Raw genomic sequence first — 19,734 nt, forward strand, 5'->3', positions numbered from 1 at the left:
TTCCTAGGACCCAGTAAAACAACGCATATCCACCCCATCTAGAACTTGGGTGCTGGCGAAGAATACTGAAAGCACCACGGGCTGCCCTAACAACAAAGGAATCTCTCTTGGAAGATGTACAGCCAGAATGCTCCTTAGAGGCAAGGATAGTGAGACTTGGCCTCACGTACTTTGAACATGTACTTTGGAGAGGCCAGTTCTCAAAGAAGCACATGATGCTTGATAAATGAGAGGAGCGGCAAAAAAGAGGAAAACCCTCCAAGACATGGCTTGATACAGTGGCTGCAGCAATGGGCTCAGACACAAGAACAAATGTGAGAATGGCACATGGGTGGTGTTTTGTTCTGTTGTACATAGAGTCACTATGAATTAGAACTCACTCAATGGCACCTAACAACAACAACAATCTCCAAATGAAAAAGATCCTCATTGAGATGGATTGACACAGTGGCTGCAATTAGGAGCCCAAGTAGAATGGTGAAGATTCTCAGAGTCCACTTGACCAAACCCAACAACAACAGGGGAAGAAAGGTGCCCAAGTAGAAGGCTTTGCTCTGATGCACCTGCTCTAAGAGGGATCTGCCCTTTCTGGATGGTCTCCAATTTCTTGTTTAGAGAGTGCTATGTTTTTCAAGGTTCTAGTCGCTTAGTGCCCTCTGAAGTAAAATTCTTTTAGTGTCTAATCCTGAGGTGCGGCTCTGAATGCAAGAAAATAACTGCGGAAGTAGTTCTGTAAGCACTAAGGAGAGATGGGGAAATAAGACATTGAAGAACGCCTCTGGATGGTGTGGTAATGAATGAGTGAATGCTTCTGTCAACAGAAAGCTGCAGCCTTGAGCCTTCTTGGAGACACTGGAGAACATTCTTCCCTCACAGTTGTTATTGCTTGGGGCAAAGAAGCGGTAGTATTCCTGCTTGCTTCCTAAACCCATCATGGATTGAGGGCTGTTCTTCATAACATGAAAACTCAGGCCCTTCTGACTTTGGTGGGATGGCCATGCATGTGTCTGTAACAGTGAAATCCCTCCATCAGGGTGGAAGTCTTACATGAGAGGCTCCCGGCAGGTAGGGGCAGAGAGCTGAGCGACTGATGGGGCACTGACCATCTCTACAATCCCTTCCTCCAGGGAAACTTTCCCTCCAGTTAATGGTGGGTTGGATGGCCTTCCTCCCTGGTTTCCAGCATTACTCACAGTGCTTAGCACTCCATGTTGAAGTAATCTTTTTTTAGTCAACAATTATTTGTTAAAAGTCTTACTATCGGAAAGAGATCATATGAGTGAATAAAACCAGATGTGATTCTTGTCCTTCAGGAAAAACAGTAGATAAACAAGCAAACAAAACACAATTTTAGTATTTGCAATAGGGATAAAAAATGGGACATGTTGACAAGCGCTCGTTGAAAGTAGGGTGGGGAACTTACTTAGAGAGCATTGTTAAGGAATTCTTGAATAAGGAGATAATATTTCAGCCAAACTCTAAAGAGTAAGAGAAGCAAGTCATGCACAGGACAGAGAAAAAATTGTCCGGGCAGGAAGGGCAGTAGGAATATGGTGAATTGTTTGGCTCGTTTGGCAAACTGGTAGGCAATTGTAGTGGTTAGGTCACGTGGAGTCGGTTCCCTCTCATACAGACTCTGTGGACAACACAACGAAACACTGCCTGGTGTTGCACCATCCTCAAAATTATTCTTACATTTGCCCGTTGTTGTAGCACTGCATCAATCCACCTTGTTGAGGGCCTTCCTCTCTTTTGCTTCCCTTCCACTTTACCAAGCGTGACTTTCTCCAGGTATTGCTCCTGATAACCTGTCCAAAGCACATGAGACCAAGTCTTGCCATTCTTGTTTCTAAGGGCATTCTGGCTGCACATATTCCCAGACAGATTTACTTTCAAAGTTCTTTACCAGCTCCCCAATTCAAATACATCAATTCTTCCTTGGTCTTCCTCATTCAACAGCCAACTTTCACAAGCATACGAGGGAATTGAAAATACCATGTCTTGAGTCAGCTGCACCTTTGTCATTAATGTTAACTCCTTGATTTTTAACATTGTAAAGAGTTCTCGTGTAGCAGATTTACCTAATGCAATGTGTTCTTTGATCTCTTGTCTGCTGATTCCACGAACATTGATTGTGGATCCAATCAAGATGAAACTTCAATATTTTCTTCATTTATAATGATGCTACCCATTAGTCCAATTGCGAGGATTTGGGCCTTATTCATAGAGTTGTAATCCATATTGAAGGCCACAATCCTTGATCCTCATCAGCAAGGGCCCCCAATCCTACTCACTTTCAGCAAGCTAGGTTGTGTCATTTTCATATTGAAAGTTGTTAATGAGCCTACCTCTAATCCTGATGCCATGTCCTTCTTCATATTAGCCAGATTCTTTGATTATTTGCACAGCTTGCAGTTTGAATGAGCATGATGAGATGATATGACCTGGTTGCATATCTTTCTGGAATTTAATCCGTGCAGTCATGTGGGATTTCCTTGTTTGTTTTCACAACTGCCTCTTGATCCATGTACAGATTATTCATGAGCACAATGAAGTATTTTGGAATTCTCATTCTTCCCACGGCAAGCCATAGTTTGTTATGAGACCCCCACTTGAATGCTTTTGCATAGTCAAGAAAGCACAAGTAAATATATTTCTGGTGTTCTCTACATTCAGTCCAGATCCATCCGACACCAACAATAGTATCCTCTGTTCCATGTCCTTTTCTGCACCTAGCCTGAACTCTGACAGCTCCTTGTCAATGGACTGAAACCTCCATTGAATGATTTTCAGCAAAATTTTGCTTACATGGGAGATCAATGATATCGTTTTATCGTATGAGCATTCTGATGGCCACCTTTCTTTGGAATAAATACAGATACAAATAAAGATCTGTACAAATACAGATCTTTTCCATTTAGTTGGCCAAATAGTTATCTTCCATATTTCCTGGCATACACAAGTACTTAATCAGCTTGTTGAAACATTCCAATTGGTACTCTATCCAGTCCTGGAGCCTTGTTTTTAGCTAACGCTTTCCATGTGGCTTGGAATTCTCACTGTTGGTTCTTGCTCTGAAGCTTCCTCTTGACATGCGTGTTTTTGGTGCCGTGCCTCTGTTCTTGTCATCATCTTTTGATGCTTTCTGCATCATGTAATGTGTTGCCCACAGAATCTCTCGATAGTTCCACTGCAGACATGCATTTTTTCTTGAGATGTATCAGTTTAAGATATATTGAGCATATTCTTCCTTTCCTTTATAATAGTTTACTTTGTCTTCCCAAGCTTCCCTTGGAAACGCTCTGTCTAGCTCTTTGACTTCATCATTTATTCCACTAGCTTTAGCTACTCTATGATTAGGAGCAAGTTTCAAAGTCTCTTCTGACATTCACTTTGATCTTTTCTTTCTTTCCTGTCTTTCTAATTACCTTTTACTTTCTTCATGGATCTTGTTCTTGATGTCCTTCCACAGCTCATCAGGTCTTCTGTCATTAGTGTTCAATGCAGCAAATCTGTTCTTGAGATGGTCTCACAATTCCGGAGGGATACACTCAAGCTTATATGTGGCTCTTGTGGACTTGTTTGACTTTTCTTCAGCTTCACCGTGGGCTTAAATAGCACAAATCAGTGGTGTGTTCCACAGTTAGTCCCTGGATGAGTTTTTTTTTAAACTGTTAACATTGAGATTCTCCATTGGCTTTTCCCTCCAACCTAGTCTGTGTGATTTCTGTGTATTTCATCTGTAGGAGCCTACGTGTCTAGCCACCTTTTGTGTTGTTGAAAAAATAAATTTGCTACAAACAACTCGTACAACCCTTTCAAAATTCTATCATGCTATTTTTATCATTTATATTAGTTCATATCTTAATTTCTATCACCAAGATAATATTTTCCAAGTACTGTTCTTGTTTGTTTCAAACTTTTGCCTTTCAAACATCAATAATTTATGCATCTTGATTGCATTTTTTGTTAATTTCAGACTGGAGATGTTGGTAGAATTCTTTAATTTCTTGATTATTAGCTTAGTACTTGGTGCATAGATTTGTTTGAAAGCCGTGTTGACTGTATTTTAGTGAAAGCAGAGACACAGTCCTGTGGCAGACAGCCTTGTTCTTCAGGACAGATCTTGAAATGGCCTTGTTGATCATGAGCGCGAAGCCATTCCTCTTTGCGGTGTCATTCTCAGCACTGCAACCATATACTTTCCTCATTGAAATTGCCAACACCTGTTGATGGCAGCTCATTAACACCTAGAATGCTGATCTTAATGTGTTGCATTTCCTTTTTGATGACTTCCAATTTTCTTTGTTCCATATTTATATATTCCAAGTCCCAGTTATTAGTAGATTTTTTGGGGGGCTGTTTCTTCTCATTTTGAATTATGCCCTATCAGAAAATGGAGGTCCCGAAAGCTTCACTTCCACAAGCTTTACTCCATTCACACCCTCTGGTTGACTTTACTTTGAGAAGGCAGCTCTTCCTCATTCATATTTTTTGAGTGCCTTCTGAGCTGAGGGGATCATCTTCTGGCACTGTCTCTGACAATCTTCTGTTTCTAGTCCTTAGGCCTTCAGTATCTGACAGTGTTTTGATGCTGTGCATAAGGTTTGCAGTTGTTGATTCCTCCAAAGTGCTCTTTCTTTGTTGGTTGTTCTTTGTCTGGAAACTCTGCTGAAACCTTTTTACTTTGAGTGAACCTACCAGTGGCACAGCTTCCAGCAACACACAAACCACCACAGCACCACAACCTGCCAGGCAAGGGTGGTCCCAGGTAATAGCCTCATTGAACTCTAAAGCTCTTTGTATTATTGTGAAAGAGAAGTGTCTAAGAAAATTTATGTTACTTTTGATGGGAGAGGCATATTTTTGATTTGGGCACTTAGGTACTAATTATATTCTCTATGTTCAATGCTATGACTAGAAGGACTAGTTGGGGAAACAAGAGCATATAAGAATGAAGTGACAGTACAAGGCAGGGCATGATAAATAATTGAAAATAAAGAGAACTAGCATATATTGAGCACTTAGGACTTGCAGAAACTCTTCTAAGCACTATATATATTAATTAATGTTATCCTTACAACTGTAATAGAAGCTGCATTATTGTTTCTTTTTCATAGATGAGGAGACTAGCTAAGGTTCCTCAATAATTCATTCAATATTCTACAGCTAATATGTGTCAAATCGTAAGTAGACACAGACGATTTGATACCAGAAATTGAGAAGGAGTTGTATGGTCAAGGACATCAAGCACCAAGAGAAGACAAGAAAAGAGAATATTATAGCATACTTCTTTAGAGTCGGCAACGAAGGCAAATAATTTAGTCCTGCTCTCTATTTCTGTTTTGCTATGGTGGCTGTGGTAGAAGGTTTTAAGTCAGCTTATGAAAGATGTATGAAAGTATAGGGGTGAAATCCAACCTGTCAATCAGGTCATAGCTTGATGATGCCTCCTTGGAAATGTGGCCTTCTTATAAGAGGGGGAAGCGGAGACTTTCCTCTTTTACTGCCCCCTTTGCTGTCCTGATTCCTGGGACTCTGCTGCCAGACCTGAGTGCTACCTGTGCCCTGCAATGTGTCCACTAAGCTTGGATCCATGGGACTCTGTCCCCTCTGCCCTGTGATCTTCTTGCATTCTGTATCACCTTTCTACACCCTTGCCTGCAGCTACATGAAGAGGGCCTTGTGGGCTAGCATTGGACATATGGACTTGAGTTGGACTGGGCTGGGATGCTCTCTTTGTATACAATTATTTCTTGATATAAAGCTCTTTCTTATATATAGATGAGTATCACTGGATTTGTTTCTTTAGCCTACACAGATTAACACAGTAGTACAATGGTTAAGTACGCAAAAGTTCAGTGGTTTGAACCCACCAACTGTTCTTTGGAATAATGTTGTGGCAATCAAGTTCTGTAAGATTACAGAGGTTGTACACTGGTGCATATGGGGGCTGGAGGCACAGGGAATCCAGAGTGGACGATACCTTCAGGACCAGAGGTGTGAGGGGCGAGGCTGGGAGAGTGGAGGGTGAGTGGGTTAGAAAGGGGGAACTGATTAAAAGGATCCACATGTGACCTCCTCCCTGGGAGATGGACGGCAGAGAAGGGGGGGAAGGGAGACTCCGGATATGGCAAGATATGACAAAATAACAATCTGTGGATTATCAAGGGCTCATGAGGGAGGGGAGAGCGGGGAGGGAGGGGGAAAAAAAGAGGACCTGATGCAGAGGGCTTAAGTGGAGAGCAAATGCTTTGAGAGTGATTAGGGCAAAGAATGTTCGGATGTGCTTTATACAATTGATGTATGTATATGTGTGGATTGTGATAAGAGTTGTATGAGCCCCTAATAAAATGTAAAAAAAGAAAAGAGGAGAAAAAAATGATTAGGGTAAAGAATGTACAGATGTGCTTTATACAATTGATGTATGTATATGCATAGATTGTGATAAGAGTTGTATGAGCCCCTAATAAAATGTTTTTAAAAACTCTGGGAATTCTAGTCTGTCTTATAGGGTTTCTGAGTCTCAATTATGTTTGAGTTCACTCTCTCTGACAACCATAAAAAGTACCGTTCATATTCTTCTGTATAGGGCAGCATGTACTGATTTCAACCAGCTACAGTTGCTGCAAAAATTCTTCCTTATCTTGAAGCACAGTTTATAGAAGTCACTGCTCCTTTGGAACTAATTCTGTGCTACACAGAATTGGGGAGTCTTGGAAATGTCTACAAAGATAGAGACTGTGCTAAGTTTTTCTTTGCAAGGCTAAGTTGCCTCCTCCATGCTCCCCTATGTCTTCACGATTTATGGATCCCAACCCTTCCATAACCCCTTCAGTTTTATTTGGAATACTCTTTAGTAAGTTTGCTGACCCTCTTTGTGGGTGTCTAGAATCAGATATAATATTATAGGTGTGGTTTGAACCAAGCCTGCCTAGTAGGGAACTCTACTACAATTTAATTCATGCCGCTCAGAGCTAACTAGTCTTTGGCAGTCTCACCTGGGCGGACTCATATTACCTTGGCAGTTAATGAAAGCCCATATGAATTGCCTATCAGCCAAATCTTCTCCTTCTGCACTTGCATCTTTAATTTCTGAAACAGGTTCATTGAGAACTTACTATGCAGATAATAGTGATTTGGATGTAGGTCTAGTCTGAAAGGAGGAATTTTTTTTGAAGTTCATAGTTTAAGATTGAAAGATGAAATTAAGTCTAGATTTTGGTATTTCCCAAATGCACGACTTTCAGAAAGTAATAACATTTCTAAATTAAGCACCTTCCTTTGGAAAGTACATAACTCATAGAATGGTTGTGGATATTTAATGAGGTGATATCTACAGAGAAAAAAAGAGAGCGTGGCTTTTGCCTGATTAAACTGCACTTAGGTGAACATGACTGGAGGAAAGCACTATGCTGACTGATCCTATTTCACTGCATGACTACTTAGCTCTAGTCAGTTGCATCTGCGTCTCTTCTAGTTGATTGATTCTCACGCTGGCTATCCTCATATACCCCCTAATCATTCTCAGCTGAGAATGCCTCATTTTCTTTCATTGAAAACAATGGAAGGACTCAGAAGAAAGCTGTCATACTCCCCCCCCCCAAAATTCAGCATGCATCCTGCGTCTATGAATTTATACAAACCTTCCTTCCTGTTACAGTGGATGAATTATCATGATTTTAAACTAAGACAACCCTCTCTTTGTGTACAATAGAGCCTATCCACTCTTTCTTACTCGAGAATAGTACTCATGAAAAATTTCCCCCTCTTACACAATATCAACACACTCTTTACCACTAGATTATTTCTACTACTATTCAATATATTGATGAAAATGATTTATTGCATGCTTCTCTCCGATTTGTCTGTTCTCTTTCAAAGCAAGGATCTTCTGAGCAGGTATTTATATGAATATTTTCATTTCCTTATATCCAACTAAGAATATTCTGGTGCCCAGTCACGCTACAAAAACAGTTCTTGTCAATGTTAAGGATAAGCGACCACCATTCTCATGGTACAGCATTTACCTAAGTTTCCTTGAATCATCTTAGCTGGTTCGCAAGACTTGTGTTTTAGCTTTAATTGTACATGATTGATACTTATAGTCTCAACCTTCCTCAGGGACTAGTAGGCTAGAAATGCCTGGGGATTTATACCAGCCCCCTCTCAAGGCCAGAGTTAAGTAGGCTAGGATTTTGACAGCCAAGATGCTTTGCTTTGAGGTGAGACAATTTGGTTTTAGAGCTTCCTCTGGTATATTGAGATGGATACTTCACTGAAACTACATATAAAGCCACATATTAGGAGGCTTTTCTCCTAGTCTTGTCATGCTTCTACTTAAATTTGATCTTAAATAGAGTGGCAAACATGGATGGAAGAAATGAAGAAATAAAATAGCTGAACATTTCAAATGATGGCTTACGAAGGAAGTATTGTAATGGAATTTACCACATCGAGAGTTAGAAAAGGAAAAGGAAAGAATATGTTGGGAATTTTTTTAAATGCCATAGAAAAATTTAAGTGCCAAATTTTAATATTGAAGTAATGTGGTAAATTTTTGAATGTTGAAGAAGTATCAAAAGAAGATGAGAGAAATACACAGAAAAATCACTACCCCCATATTAGTGAAATGGACTGGTATTGGTCATTCTGAGTTGGACCGTTATGTGGTTTACTATGTCAGAAATGACAATTTAAGAGGAATGGCATCACATTCATCATCAAAATAGCATTGACTATTTTAAGATCCATCTTAAAACACTGCCAACACAGTACAACGCTGCCATGATAGGGTACTAACTACATGCCTAAAGGAAGTCCGGGTTCTGAGACTATTTGGTCAGCATGCAGATGAAATAAACATGGCGAAAGAATACCACCCTGATTGATGTCTGGCCCAATTTTAAAGCATGCTGTATTCCTTTGTTCTTTTTTCATGTACACGTTCCACATGAGCACAATGAAGTTTGCTGGAATTCCTCTTTTTACTACTATCTTTAGTTGATATGGTCTACACAGCCCAACACCATACTTTTGAATGGTTTTAAATCAGGAAAGGTGTGCATTAGGGTTCTATCCTCTCACCATACTTATCCAATTTTTATGCTGATCAAATCATTTGAGAAACCAGATTATATTGAGGCATTCCTGAAAACCGAACCTCCATGAATTGATGGAAACCCATTGAAATACTTTAGTGAATGATGAATACAGCCTTGGAGACTCACTTGTCTATGCCCCCAAATTTAAAAGACAGCAACCGGGCCAAACACCTGGAAGAGATTTATATTTGTGTCCCTTCCAAAGAAAGGTGATCCAATGGGATGAGGACATTGTGGAACAATGCAATTAATATCACATGCAAGTAATATTTTGTCAAAGATAATTCAATAAGATTGTAAGCACACAGACAGGAAACTGTCAGAAATTAAACCTGGATTCAGAAGATGATGTGGTAATAATTTCAGGTGGATCTTGACTGAAAGCAGAAAATAGCAGGAAAACCTTTATGTACACCTGATTAACCATGGTGCTCTAATAACAGCTGTGTGGATCATAATAAATTATGAATAATATTGAGAAGAGTAGGACTTCTATAACACTTCATTAGGCTAATGTGGAACCTGTACCAGGACCAAGAAGCAGTCTCACATATAAAATAAGAGAATGTTTTGGTGGTTTAAAGTTGGGAACTATGTGTATCAAGGTTGCACCATTCCATCACATTTATTCAATCTGCATGCTGAGCAAATAATTTGAGAAGGAGGGTTATATGAAGAAGAACATGGCGTCAGGATTAGATGAAAGCTCATTAGCACCCTATGAGAAGCAGATAAAGGAACCTTGCTTCCTGAAAGCAAGGAGGACATGGAGTGCTTGATGATGATCAGGGGCCAGAGACTTCAGCATAGATTGCGCCTCAGTGTAAAGAAAACCCAAATCCCTATCACTGGACCAATAGGTGTCATGATAAACAGAGAAAAAGGATAAAATTTCAAGGATTTCATCTTGCTTGGGAGATGAGAATCGAACAAGAAAAAAGTCAAACTTGTAGGCATTTAAGAAATTATCTTTATTTAATTCTAATCCCAAAGATGTAATTCTATAAACATAAAATGCCAATTAAAGAAAAAATAACAAAGAGACATTTTATTAAACATATAAAGATCTTAAGCTCTCTTCTTTAGCTTATAGTAAGAATCTCATTCTGGGCAAACTCATCACAGGGAATATTCCAGAGCTCACATTGAAAGAGTCTTCCTTATGTAGCAGGATGAAATTTCCTTGTAGGGCACTGATGGCCTTTCTTGTTCTTAGTCCTATATTGCTACCAATTCAACTGTCCTCCTAGTAAGTCTGACATTAACAAGATCAAATTCTTTTCAGGGAACCAATCTCAGCATGCTATTTTTACACTAGTGTGATTTTCCACCTGTCCCCCTGTCTCCCACCTCCTTCCCCACAATGGTGCTTAGTACATGAACAAATAGAAATTTATGAAAAAAATTGGAAGGAACGAGTCAGCCAGGGTGCAGTAGAGCACCAGTGCAACACACAACAGCCATCTAGTTATTTAAAGCTTCCCCTCCCCCCACCAACTGTCATGTCCCAGTTCTGCCTTGCAAATCCAGTTAGACCAGAGCATGTACATTGGAATAGATCATAGGTATAGATAAGAGCCCTCAACATATGGAATCCACGACAGATAAATCCCTAAGGAATAGTAATGGGAGTAACGATACCATGAGGGAAGGAGAAATGTGGGGGGTAAGGGGGCAAAAGGGGGAACCGATCACAGTGATCAAATTATAACCCACCCACCCCCCACTCTTCCTAGGGAGACGAACAAAAGATATGTGGTTGAAGGGAGACAACAGATGGTGTAAGATATGAAAATAATTTATAATTTATCGAGGGGTCCTTAGGATGGGGCAGGCAGGGGAAAAAGAGGAGCCGATCACAAGAGTTCAAGTAGAAAGAAAATGCTTTGAAAATGATGATGGCAATGTATGTACAAATGTGCTTGATACAATTGAGGTATGGATTGTTATAAGAGCTGTAGGAGCCCCTAATAAATTATTTATTAAAAAAAAACAGATAAGGAAGACCGAAGAAGAATTGATGCATTTGAATTGTGGCGCTGGAAAAGAATATTGAAAGCACCACACTAAAAGGACACAAAAATCTGTGTCAGAAGAAGTGAAGGCCAGGGTACTCCTTAGAGGCAAGGACGGCGAGACTTCATCTTCCATACTTTAGACATTGTGGTAGTTACATAATTTCATGTCAACTTGCTAAATAAAGTGTAGGGGTGGAGTCTAGCCTGTCAATCAGGTCACAGCCTGATGGTGCCTCCTTGTAGGCGTGGTCTTCTTATAAGGAGGGCTCTTGGAACCTCCCTACTCTCACTCTGCCTTGGCCTTCCTGTTGATGAGCCATGCTGAGACCTGTGGGGGCCCTGGAGATGCATCCACCACCAATGGATGCATAGGACTTTCTACCCACCTGGCTGTGATTTTTCTGAATTCGGCATCATTGCATGTACTGCATGAATCTGAAGAGGAATTTATGGGCTAATATAAGACTTATGGGCTAATCTCAAATTATGAACTTGATCTGGGTGGGCTGGGATGTTTTATTGATGCATAATTACTTTTAGACATACCTTTCTCTCTTACATGTATATGAGTGTCTCTGTATTTGCTTCTCTAATCAACCCAGTCTAACACATTATGGTACAGGAGTGGCATAGTAGAGAAACAACTCATGAAGATGGAGAATGAATGTTTTACTGACTTCTACCGTACGGTAGTTTTTCTTTAGCTAGCCAGAGGTCAAATAAGGCCAAACTATTTACTCGATTATTTTCTGGAAAGAACATGGGAAGTTAAAGTTTTGATTCTTAGAAGTTGTTTTGATTATTCCTGTCTAAAATGGTGAAAATGATTGTGATAAATATGAATCTTGAGCTCAGGGGTGAAATTGCCCTTTGAAATTCTCTGAGACCATGCTGCTTAGTGAAAATGGCTGACAGAAGCCCCCACCCTGGATTGACGCAGTCAGAGACCTAAAGTCATATTTCTTATGAATGGGATAGTTTAGATAAGATAAGGATTCAGATAAGATAGATAAGGGAACTTGAATGTTTTAAGGTTGAGTTTAGGATCTGGCTCCACTAATTTAGACTATTTTATTCTGCCTATTGTAATTAATATAATGATTGACATAAATGATTATTGGGAAATATAAATAGAGAGTTTGTAATTTCACTATTTTAGCCATCATTTTAAATCTGTAAATGGGTTAGGGCACACCTTCATGGAAGATTCTGAAAAGATAAGTCCCTCCCAGTGCTTTGGAATACTCAGGACATTTGTATTGGAAGAGACTTTCCTAGGGGGCTGTTGACAGACTGAAGCAGAAAAAAAGGAACTCTTTGACTTTTTAAATTTTTAACTAGTGGTTTGAGCCTGAAGTTGGAAAAATTTGGAGCCTGAAGAACTCTCCTATCGGACTGAACATTAAAGGGAGCCTGTGGGCATCCTGCAATACTCTCTAGGTGACCAGTTGGATACACTTGTTGAGTGGAAGTGGGAGAAATGCAATAGAGATCCAGGTTGAGTCTGACCATGTGAACCTGGTCCACAAGGACTAGAGGAGAAGATGAGAGCAGATTGGCTGGTCTGAAGTTCATGATCTAGCCCAAGAGTGTGTCAGTCTGGGTAGGTAGACTAGAGAAACAAATCCAGAGACAATTGAATATTGAGAAAACATCTCATTCTAGTCCAGATCAAGTTCATAAGTCCAATATTAGCCCATCTGTCCAATAACAATCTATGAATTCTTCTTCAGACTCTTGAAAGATATACAATAATGCAGAATGCAGGAAGATCACAAACCAGTGTGTGGAAAGTGTTGTGGATTCAGTGGTGGTGTAAGTATTTTAGATCTGTCATGGGTCTCCACAAGGCACCTCTAGCTCCAGGCCTCCAGTTCTATCAGTGTAGCTCCATGGGACTTGCCAACAGGAATGTCTTGCAGGGAGTAAGCTTGTATCTGGCCTCCAGTGAGCTATTTATCCCCAGAGCGCCTCCAAATGAGGTCATCAAGCTGCAACCTGATTGACAGGCCAGACTACACCCCTTCGCATGTTGACAGGAGATTATGTAACTGCCACAAATGGGGATAAGGTTGTTGAGAATTTGTAATGAGGCCCATGGTCTAAAGGTGAGGCCACCAGTGGACACGCTGGTGAGGCTAAATGAGGTGGCCCACATTGAGTTGAACCAGAATTCAACCAGATGAAGATAAGATTTTTGAGCCTGTGAATTGGTGCGTATAACTGCTGATTTTATGGACAGCCTGTACTGATTTGACTTTGATTATGGATGCAAACTCACAAGATTCCAACTGGAATGAAGATTTTTCACATCAAAGAATATGATTGTCTTCTCGGAGCACTGGGTTAATGTAAGTAGGCAGTATAGAAATTGGATATCCCAAATTGGGTAGGTAGATAACGGCATGAAGTGGCTGGTTTATAAACCTTAATTCTATAATCCTATGGAGGAATAGATTCATAGGATTATAGAATTAAGGTGTAGGTGCTTACTTAACTGTAATTGTTAAGTATGGAATACTTTTTGTTTTTTCACTTATATAATACTATGTTTAAATGAGGCTGGCACATTTTGAATTGTATGCATTTTAGTTTTTTTCCTGTTAGATACTGATAAGATTTTATTATTGTTTTGTTTAAAAAGTATGTGTGGCTAAAGAGTTGTATAAAGGTGTCAAGTTGATCAGGGGTAGTCTGTGGTAGTTGCACAATGTCATGTTAACTTGATAAAAGAATAAAGGATGGAATCCAGCCTGTCAATCAGGTCACAGCCTGATGATCCCTCCATGTGGGCGTGGCCTTCTCCTGAGGCTTCTGGGAACTTCCTCTCTCTTAAATCTGCCATCAGAGGAGGCAGGCCTCTCACTCTCTCTCTGCTCCGCCTTCCTGTTGACAGGCCAGATGGAACCACGCTGATAGCAGCCAGAACCTTGGACATGTGTCCACAGCCATTGGATTCACAGGACTTTGCACTAACTGGCCTGTGATTTTTCTGAATTCGGCATCATTGCATATGCTGCATGAGGCTGAAGAGGAATTTATGGGCTAATATTGGACTTCTGCGATGATATCTAACTTATGAACTTGATCTCGACTGGGCTGTGTTATATTGATGCACAATTACTTCTTGATATAAAGTTCTCTCTTACATGTATATGAGTGTCTCTGGATTTCTCTAGTCAGCCTCAACCTAACACATAGGCACTAGAGCATAGAAGCATAAATGTTTGAAAATAAGCCAAGGCAGTGGAATCAGCTGTTAAATTCTACAGGCAAAAAGACATTTCAAACATGGCTCATTAATTTCTATTTTAACCCACCAAATGCACAGCTGGCATTTTGAAAATCTGAAATCATTTTCAGCTATTAAAATATATGTTAAGCATCCAAGTAGCAGTACTCTGCATGTTAACCATGATTGCAGCCTGTCAGTATGACCATTTTCCCCCACTACTTAAATGAGGATAGTATCATTTCCACTGCACTACTTCCTGATAATACTGAGACATGTAAGCTATAAAACTGAACTTATCAAAAAATATTAATGGAGGAGCATGGGTATATAATTTTACAATGCTTAAAACCTTAAACTATAATAATAATATTAAAACTTGGCTTTTAGCCTCTGAGACAATCAAAAGAAGAACTTGGAGGATATTAAATACAAAATATAACAGGCTTATGAAATTAGGGTAGAGTTAAGAAAAATATTTTAAGTATCAGACAAAATCTAAATAAGGAATACTAATGCATTCATGATATTGGTATTTGGCTCAGATAATTGCTACTCAGTGAGGCTGCTGCAGCCTCCTTGAAGAAAGAGGAGCTACACTCACTGGAGAGAGTTAGGAAAATCATCTTTCCCCAGATGCCCATTGAGATTCAACCACCTAGTAGTCTAGATAAAGGGAAAAATGGATTCCTGGAGATTTGGTAGCAAATACTGCATCAAAATTTTTTGTCTCTCAGAAAGGTGAAAGTGAAGACAGAGGAAATTGGTTCTTGGCAAGATGAGCCTATGCTTGAAGAGGGATGTGACAATGTCCATCATACCCTATTGATACCCAAAGGAAGAGAGAACAGCTTGGTTCAAATTGATTTATCGGGACCATTTCCATAGCCAGTAAATTTCCATAAAACCATGGAGATTTTTAAAACTCTGAGGAGTTACCACGCATAAGTTTGAGAATTTTAGATTTGAAAAGGACAGAAAAGTACTCTAAGTAAAAAGCTCTCTTTTGGCAGATAAGTTATTATTTTGCAAGAGTTGAAGTGTTACAAAACTTAAAAAGTCTGAAGTCGGTTGATCAAAGGGACAGTGTTGAAATATCTTATTCAGAGTAGACCTTGCTTTGCCTGTGTATCAGTAAATGTCAAGGTTCTATTAAACCATCACATCCTTCAAAGATTGCTTTTGATTCACACAACTCATGTAATGAATCTCCAAAAAATTCAGAGAATGAATCAACACATGCACCCATCACCAGGACTTTAGTGGAATGGGTTACCATTGAGCTTTATCACTGTGTCCTTCCTAAGTGTTATATTTTAACAATTAATTTTGTTGCTCATCGCAACAATCTTATTTTCCCATTGGATCCTCCTATTTCAACTTTTCTGAACATTTTGTGGCACAGTACTTCTTGAGACCCACACAGACATGCCCAATGTACATGTACCCCTGTGGGCGCATACACAGCTCCCGCACACACGATCACATGCATAGTCATTGCTGTGTAAAATAGTTCTGTCTGCGTGTGCCATGTAAAGCAGTCCTGCTTTGTTAATTTTGTATTGTTTTGTCCTTAGACAACACTTCCGAAGGACAAATCTGCCTGTGATTTAGCTTGGACCTTCTTTGCCGTGGACACTTGGAGAGGGTCTGCAGTGAGCGAGGCTGTGCCAGGGAACACAGAGTAAGTCTGCTGCCCTCTTTTCCTTATTACGTCCACTCCACAGGCATCCTCTATACGCCTTTCCTTCCCGACTGCACAATACACATCGGCAACGCTTTAGTTAAACATCTCACACAAATGACAACGTTCGAACCAAAGGACAAGGGTTTGAATTGACTTCCAAGTAACTCCTTACTAGAGCACTTAAAAAGTCTGTAAAAACAGGGGCAGATTTACCTGGCAAAAACATTTCTCTTTGGAGTTTGGCTCTGGCCTGCTGGGAAAAGCATCTTTTCTTCAGCCAGTCAGCTTCAAATTCACTACAGTGCTCGTTGGGCCATGTGATGTACACCTTACAGTACAGAAAATCAACATCAACAATATGTACATTATGCTTCCAACTACAATTCTCCATGTGTGTTTGTAAATGTTATTTAAGTGTATCTGGAGTATGAGGATCTCTTTTAAATGAGCTATTCACAGACACAGAAAACAAGGAAGGCAAGGGATCCATTTGAGGTGAGATCCCTAGGTCCTAAGCAAAAAGTAGATACTGACTGGACCTGAAGTTCAGCAATATGTGGCTCTAAATAGATGGCTTTGAAATATATATCTATAGATATAGATATATAGCCTGATTCATAACAGCACCAAAATTACAGTGATGAAAATCATTTTAGGGTTGGGGGACACCACAACCTGAGGAACTGTATTAAAGGGTTGTGGCATTAAGCAGGTTGACAACCACTGAACCACTGGCTCTAGGACAACCTAATTGCTATAGTGACAATGGGAAGAAATGTGGCAGTCTGCATCCAAAGCAGCAAAACATTAGAAACTAGATGGCGGCAGCTCTCGTCTATCCTGTCAGACGCCTGTGAGTCAAGATTGACTCAGCAGTAGTGGTTTTTGGTTTGGGGCATTTGGATTGCATTTTTAAGAACCTCCCCAAACAAACCTTGCATATCCACCCACTAATTTGATGAAAAATATTAATCAAGACTGTATTTTGAGTGCTCACTGTATGCCAAGCACAATGCTAAACTTTTTACCCAGTTTATCTTACTGCATCCTCTATGAGAAAGTTTGGCTAGCATCCCGATTTCTGGGTGAGGAAACCAGCTAAAAACTTTACCTTTATTGTATAAATGATTTAAATTGTGTTCTTAAAGATACTGTCTACTGAAAACATAATGTGGAAACCTGCACATTTTATATAAAAGTAGAAATATTGATAATAAAAATAGGTACTAACAGAGGCTTCCACATATTAAATTTGCTTAGTTTATACCATGTATTATATATACACACAAACACACATATACATATATATAATCTAGTAAAACCAAGTTAGCCATTTCTAATTTTAGAGACTATCCCTTTATTTTATTTGGGTAAGACGAGAAAAAGAAGCTACTTTTAGAGAGAATTACCTTTTGTCTGTCAAAGGTCAGCTCTCTAATTCCAATGTTCACATCTAGACTTTCGATGAGAAGCTTCCGTGCTTTGGCTGAGTCCAGGTAGCAAGCAGAGCACTGGCAGTTGTCTCGCAGCCATATTGCCGGGTAAAGGGACTCTGCCCCATCATGCCAGATGATCTGCATCAAACGGGCCCCGTCCAGCACCTCTGCCCTTTGGATGGCACAACGCATGCTTCTGGTCTTTGAATGTCAATTCGGCCAGTTACCTGTTATGGCAAATTAGGGTGAAAAAGAAACTCCCCACATCAGATCTGAACTTGGCCTCTAAGAGGACGAATGGTTCAAGTGGAATCTAGCCTCTCCTAATCACATGCCAGAATCCACCGGTTGACTGTCATCAGCGGGACCTTTGCTCTACTGAGACTATGTCATATACTGTAAACAGAAGCACAGGGACTCAGAGTAAATAAGATTAATGTGCTGAGTCAGGAATCAGATGGAAACAATCACTTGGCTTTCTCACAGAAACTTTAGATAATAAGTTTACCACCAAAATGACATATGCAGGTTTATAATTGTTTGTGTAAGAAGCCTGGGATATTCAAGGGAGAAAAGGCTCCAAATTAAAAGAATAGAAATCATACTTGTTAATAGATAACCAAATCCACATGACTTTTGGGAAAAATAAAACTAAAAGGTTTCTATGATCCTAAATTAGTAAAAGTTGTTCTAACAAAGCAACTACTAGCAAAATTTATTTATTTTAAGGAGTACTCTAATTCAGTATATTGCATTTTTCCTGTTCAATCATTTATTTTCTTGCTTGTGCAGCATATTTTCTTAAAGAGCTATAGAAGTTTCGAGAACTGCACAGATTCCTTGGTTGGTATATATATATATATATATATATATATATATATATATATATATATATATATATATATATATATATATCCCTTTATTTTATATACATATACCATATCATTCCATCGTTCAATCACATCAAGCAGAATTGTACAGTTGTTACCACAATTAGTTTCCAAACATTCTTTTTCTACATTGACCCCTTGACTTCCTTCATCTCCCCTCCATTAATGAACCTCCGTCCCCCTGAAACCCTTATTCCCTTTGGGTCTCCATAGGCTCATCAATCCTGGGCTTCATGTATCCAAAAATGGAAAACAAATAACACAACTTCAAGCGGGTACCCTTCCTTTTCAGTCAGCATAGTGTTGCTTGATATTTCGGTTCGTTTATTGTAATTCATTACTGAGGATTTCTACTTGGGATTGACATAATGTCTTTTTATGAAAAAATCCACAAACTTAGGGAAATGTGTTATTTGTAGGAAAGAAAATCAAATGAAAAATAGACAGGATGATTGGTGCTTTAGACTTATCTTGATCCCATTAATCAATATATTGAATGTTAGAATGTCATGTCAATGTTCTAAATTTCACTTTCTTCAAATGTTATTTTGCATGACCCTAAACTTACATAAGAACAGAACTCCTCAACACCTTTAGAAGTGACATGTGACAATGGGAACAAAACTTCATTGCTTTTTATTTTAGTGGAGGCAAAAGTTTGTGTACATGCCTGCACACACAAGCACAGACACATATGCACAAACTCACACGTGAATGCACTTGGACTACTTCTGAATGTTTCCTATGAACCAGCACTTCAGTAGATTTTGTAGGATTAAGTGACAAGATGAAAATGCTTCTTGAATTTATAGAATTTACAAAATTTCAAAAAAAATTTATGTCACACAAAATAACTGGTGAAAAATGAAAACAGCTTTCAGGTATTTAGTATGTGTTTCTCTGCCTGGAATTTAGATGTGGTATTGGGAGTGGAGAAATGATTTTTCAACCAGTGGAAGGAAAAAATCTAAAAGGAGTCAGGTTTTGTTGGTTCTTAGGGAACCCAGTTCTGTTGGTTCTCAGTATTGGGCCCTCTATCTCTAGACTACTTTTTACTAAAAAAAAAAAAAAGTAATGAAATTTTTACCTAATTAAAATTATACTTGACCTTTCATCTTAATAAAAATAGTTTTGGGCAAGAAGAAATGCTTATTTGATTCATGCCATGGAGAAAGGGATGATTTAGACAAAGAACAAATATGAAAGTATGGAGTGTGAGCAATAGGAAAAATGCTCGATTAGACTGGAGCAAAACATTATGAGGGGTTGAATGGCTAAGAGAAATTACAAGTCCTGTTAAGAATGGATCGTGGAGTACCGTGCAGAGTAAAATACAGAGCTCATTCTATTATGATGGGAACACTGAA

General features: G+C 39.3%; 1 protein-coding gene across 1 annotated transcript in view; it reads right to left on the reverse strand.

Moving 5' to 3' along the window:
• The window catches only part of BBOX1 (gamma-butyrobetaine hydroxylase 1), a 59,412-nt gene extending 41,743 nt beyond the window's left edge, over window positions 1-17,669 (reverse strand). The window contains exons 1-2 of the mRNA XM_075548397.1: window positions 17,451-17,669; window positions 16,255-16,369 (exon numbers count right to left, since the gene is read on the reverse strand). Of these exons, the coding sequence (XP_075404512.1) occupies window positions 16,255-16,369; window positions 17,451-17,669 (334 nt within the window). The remainder of the gene's footprint in view (window positions 1-16,254; window positions 16,370-17,450) is intronic.
• Window positions 17,670-19,734: the final 2,065 nt, after the last annotated feature.

The sequence above is a fragment of the Tenrec ecaudatus genome, chromosome 4, assembly GCF_050624435.1.
Source record: "Tenrec ecaudatus isolate mTenEca1 chromosome 4, mTenEca1.hap1, whole genome shotgun sequence".
Taxonomy (NCBI): domain Eukaryota; kingdom Metazoa; phylum Chordata; class Mammalia; order Afrosoricida; family Tenrecidae; genus Tenrec; species Tenrec ecaudatus.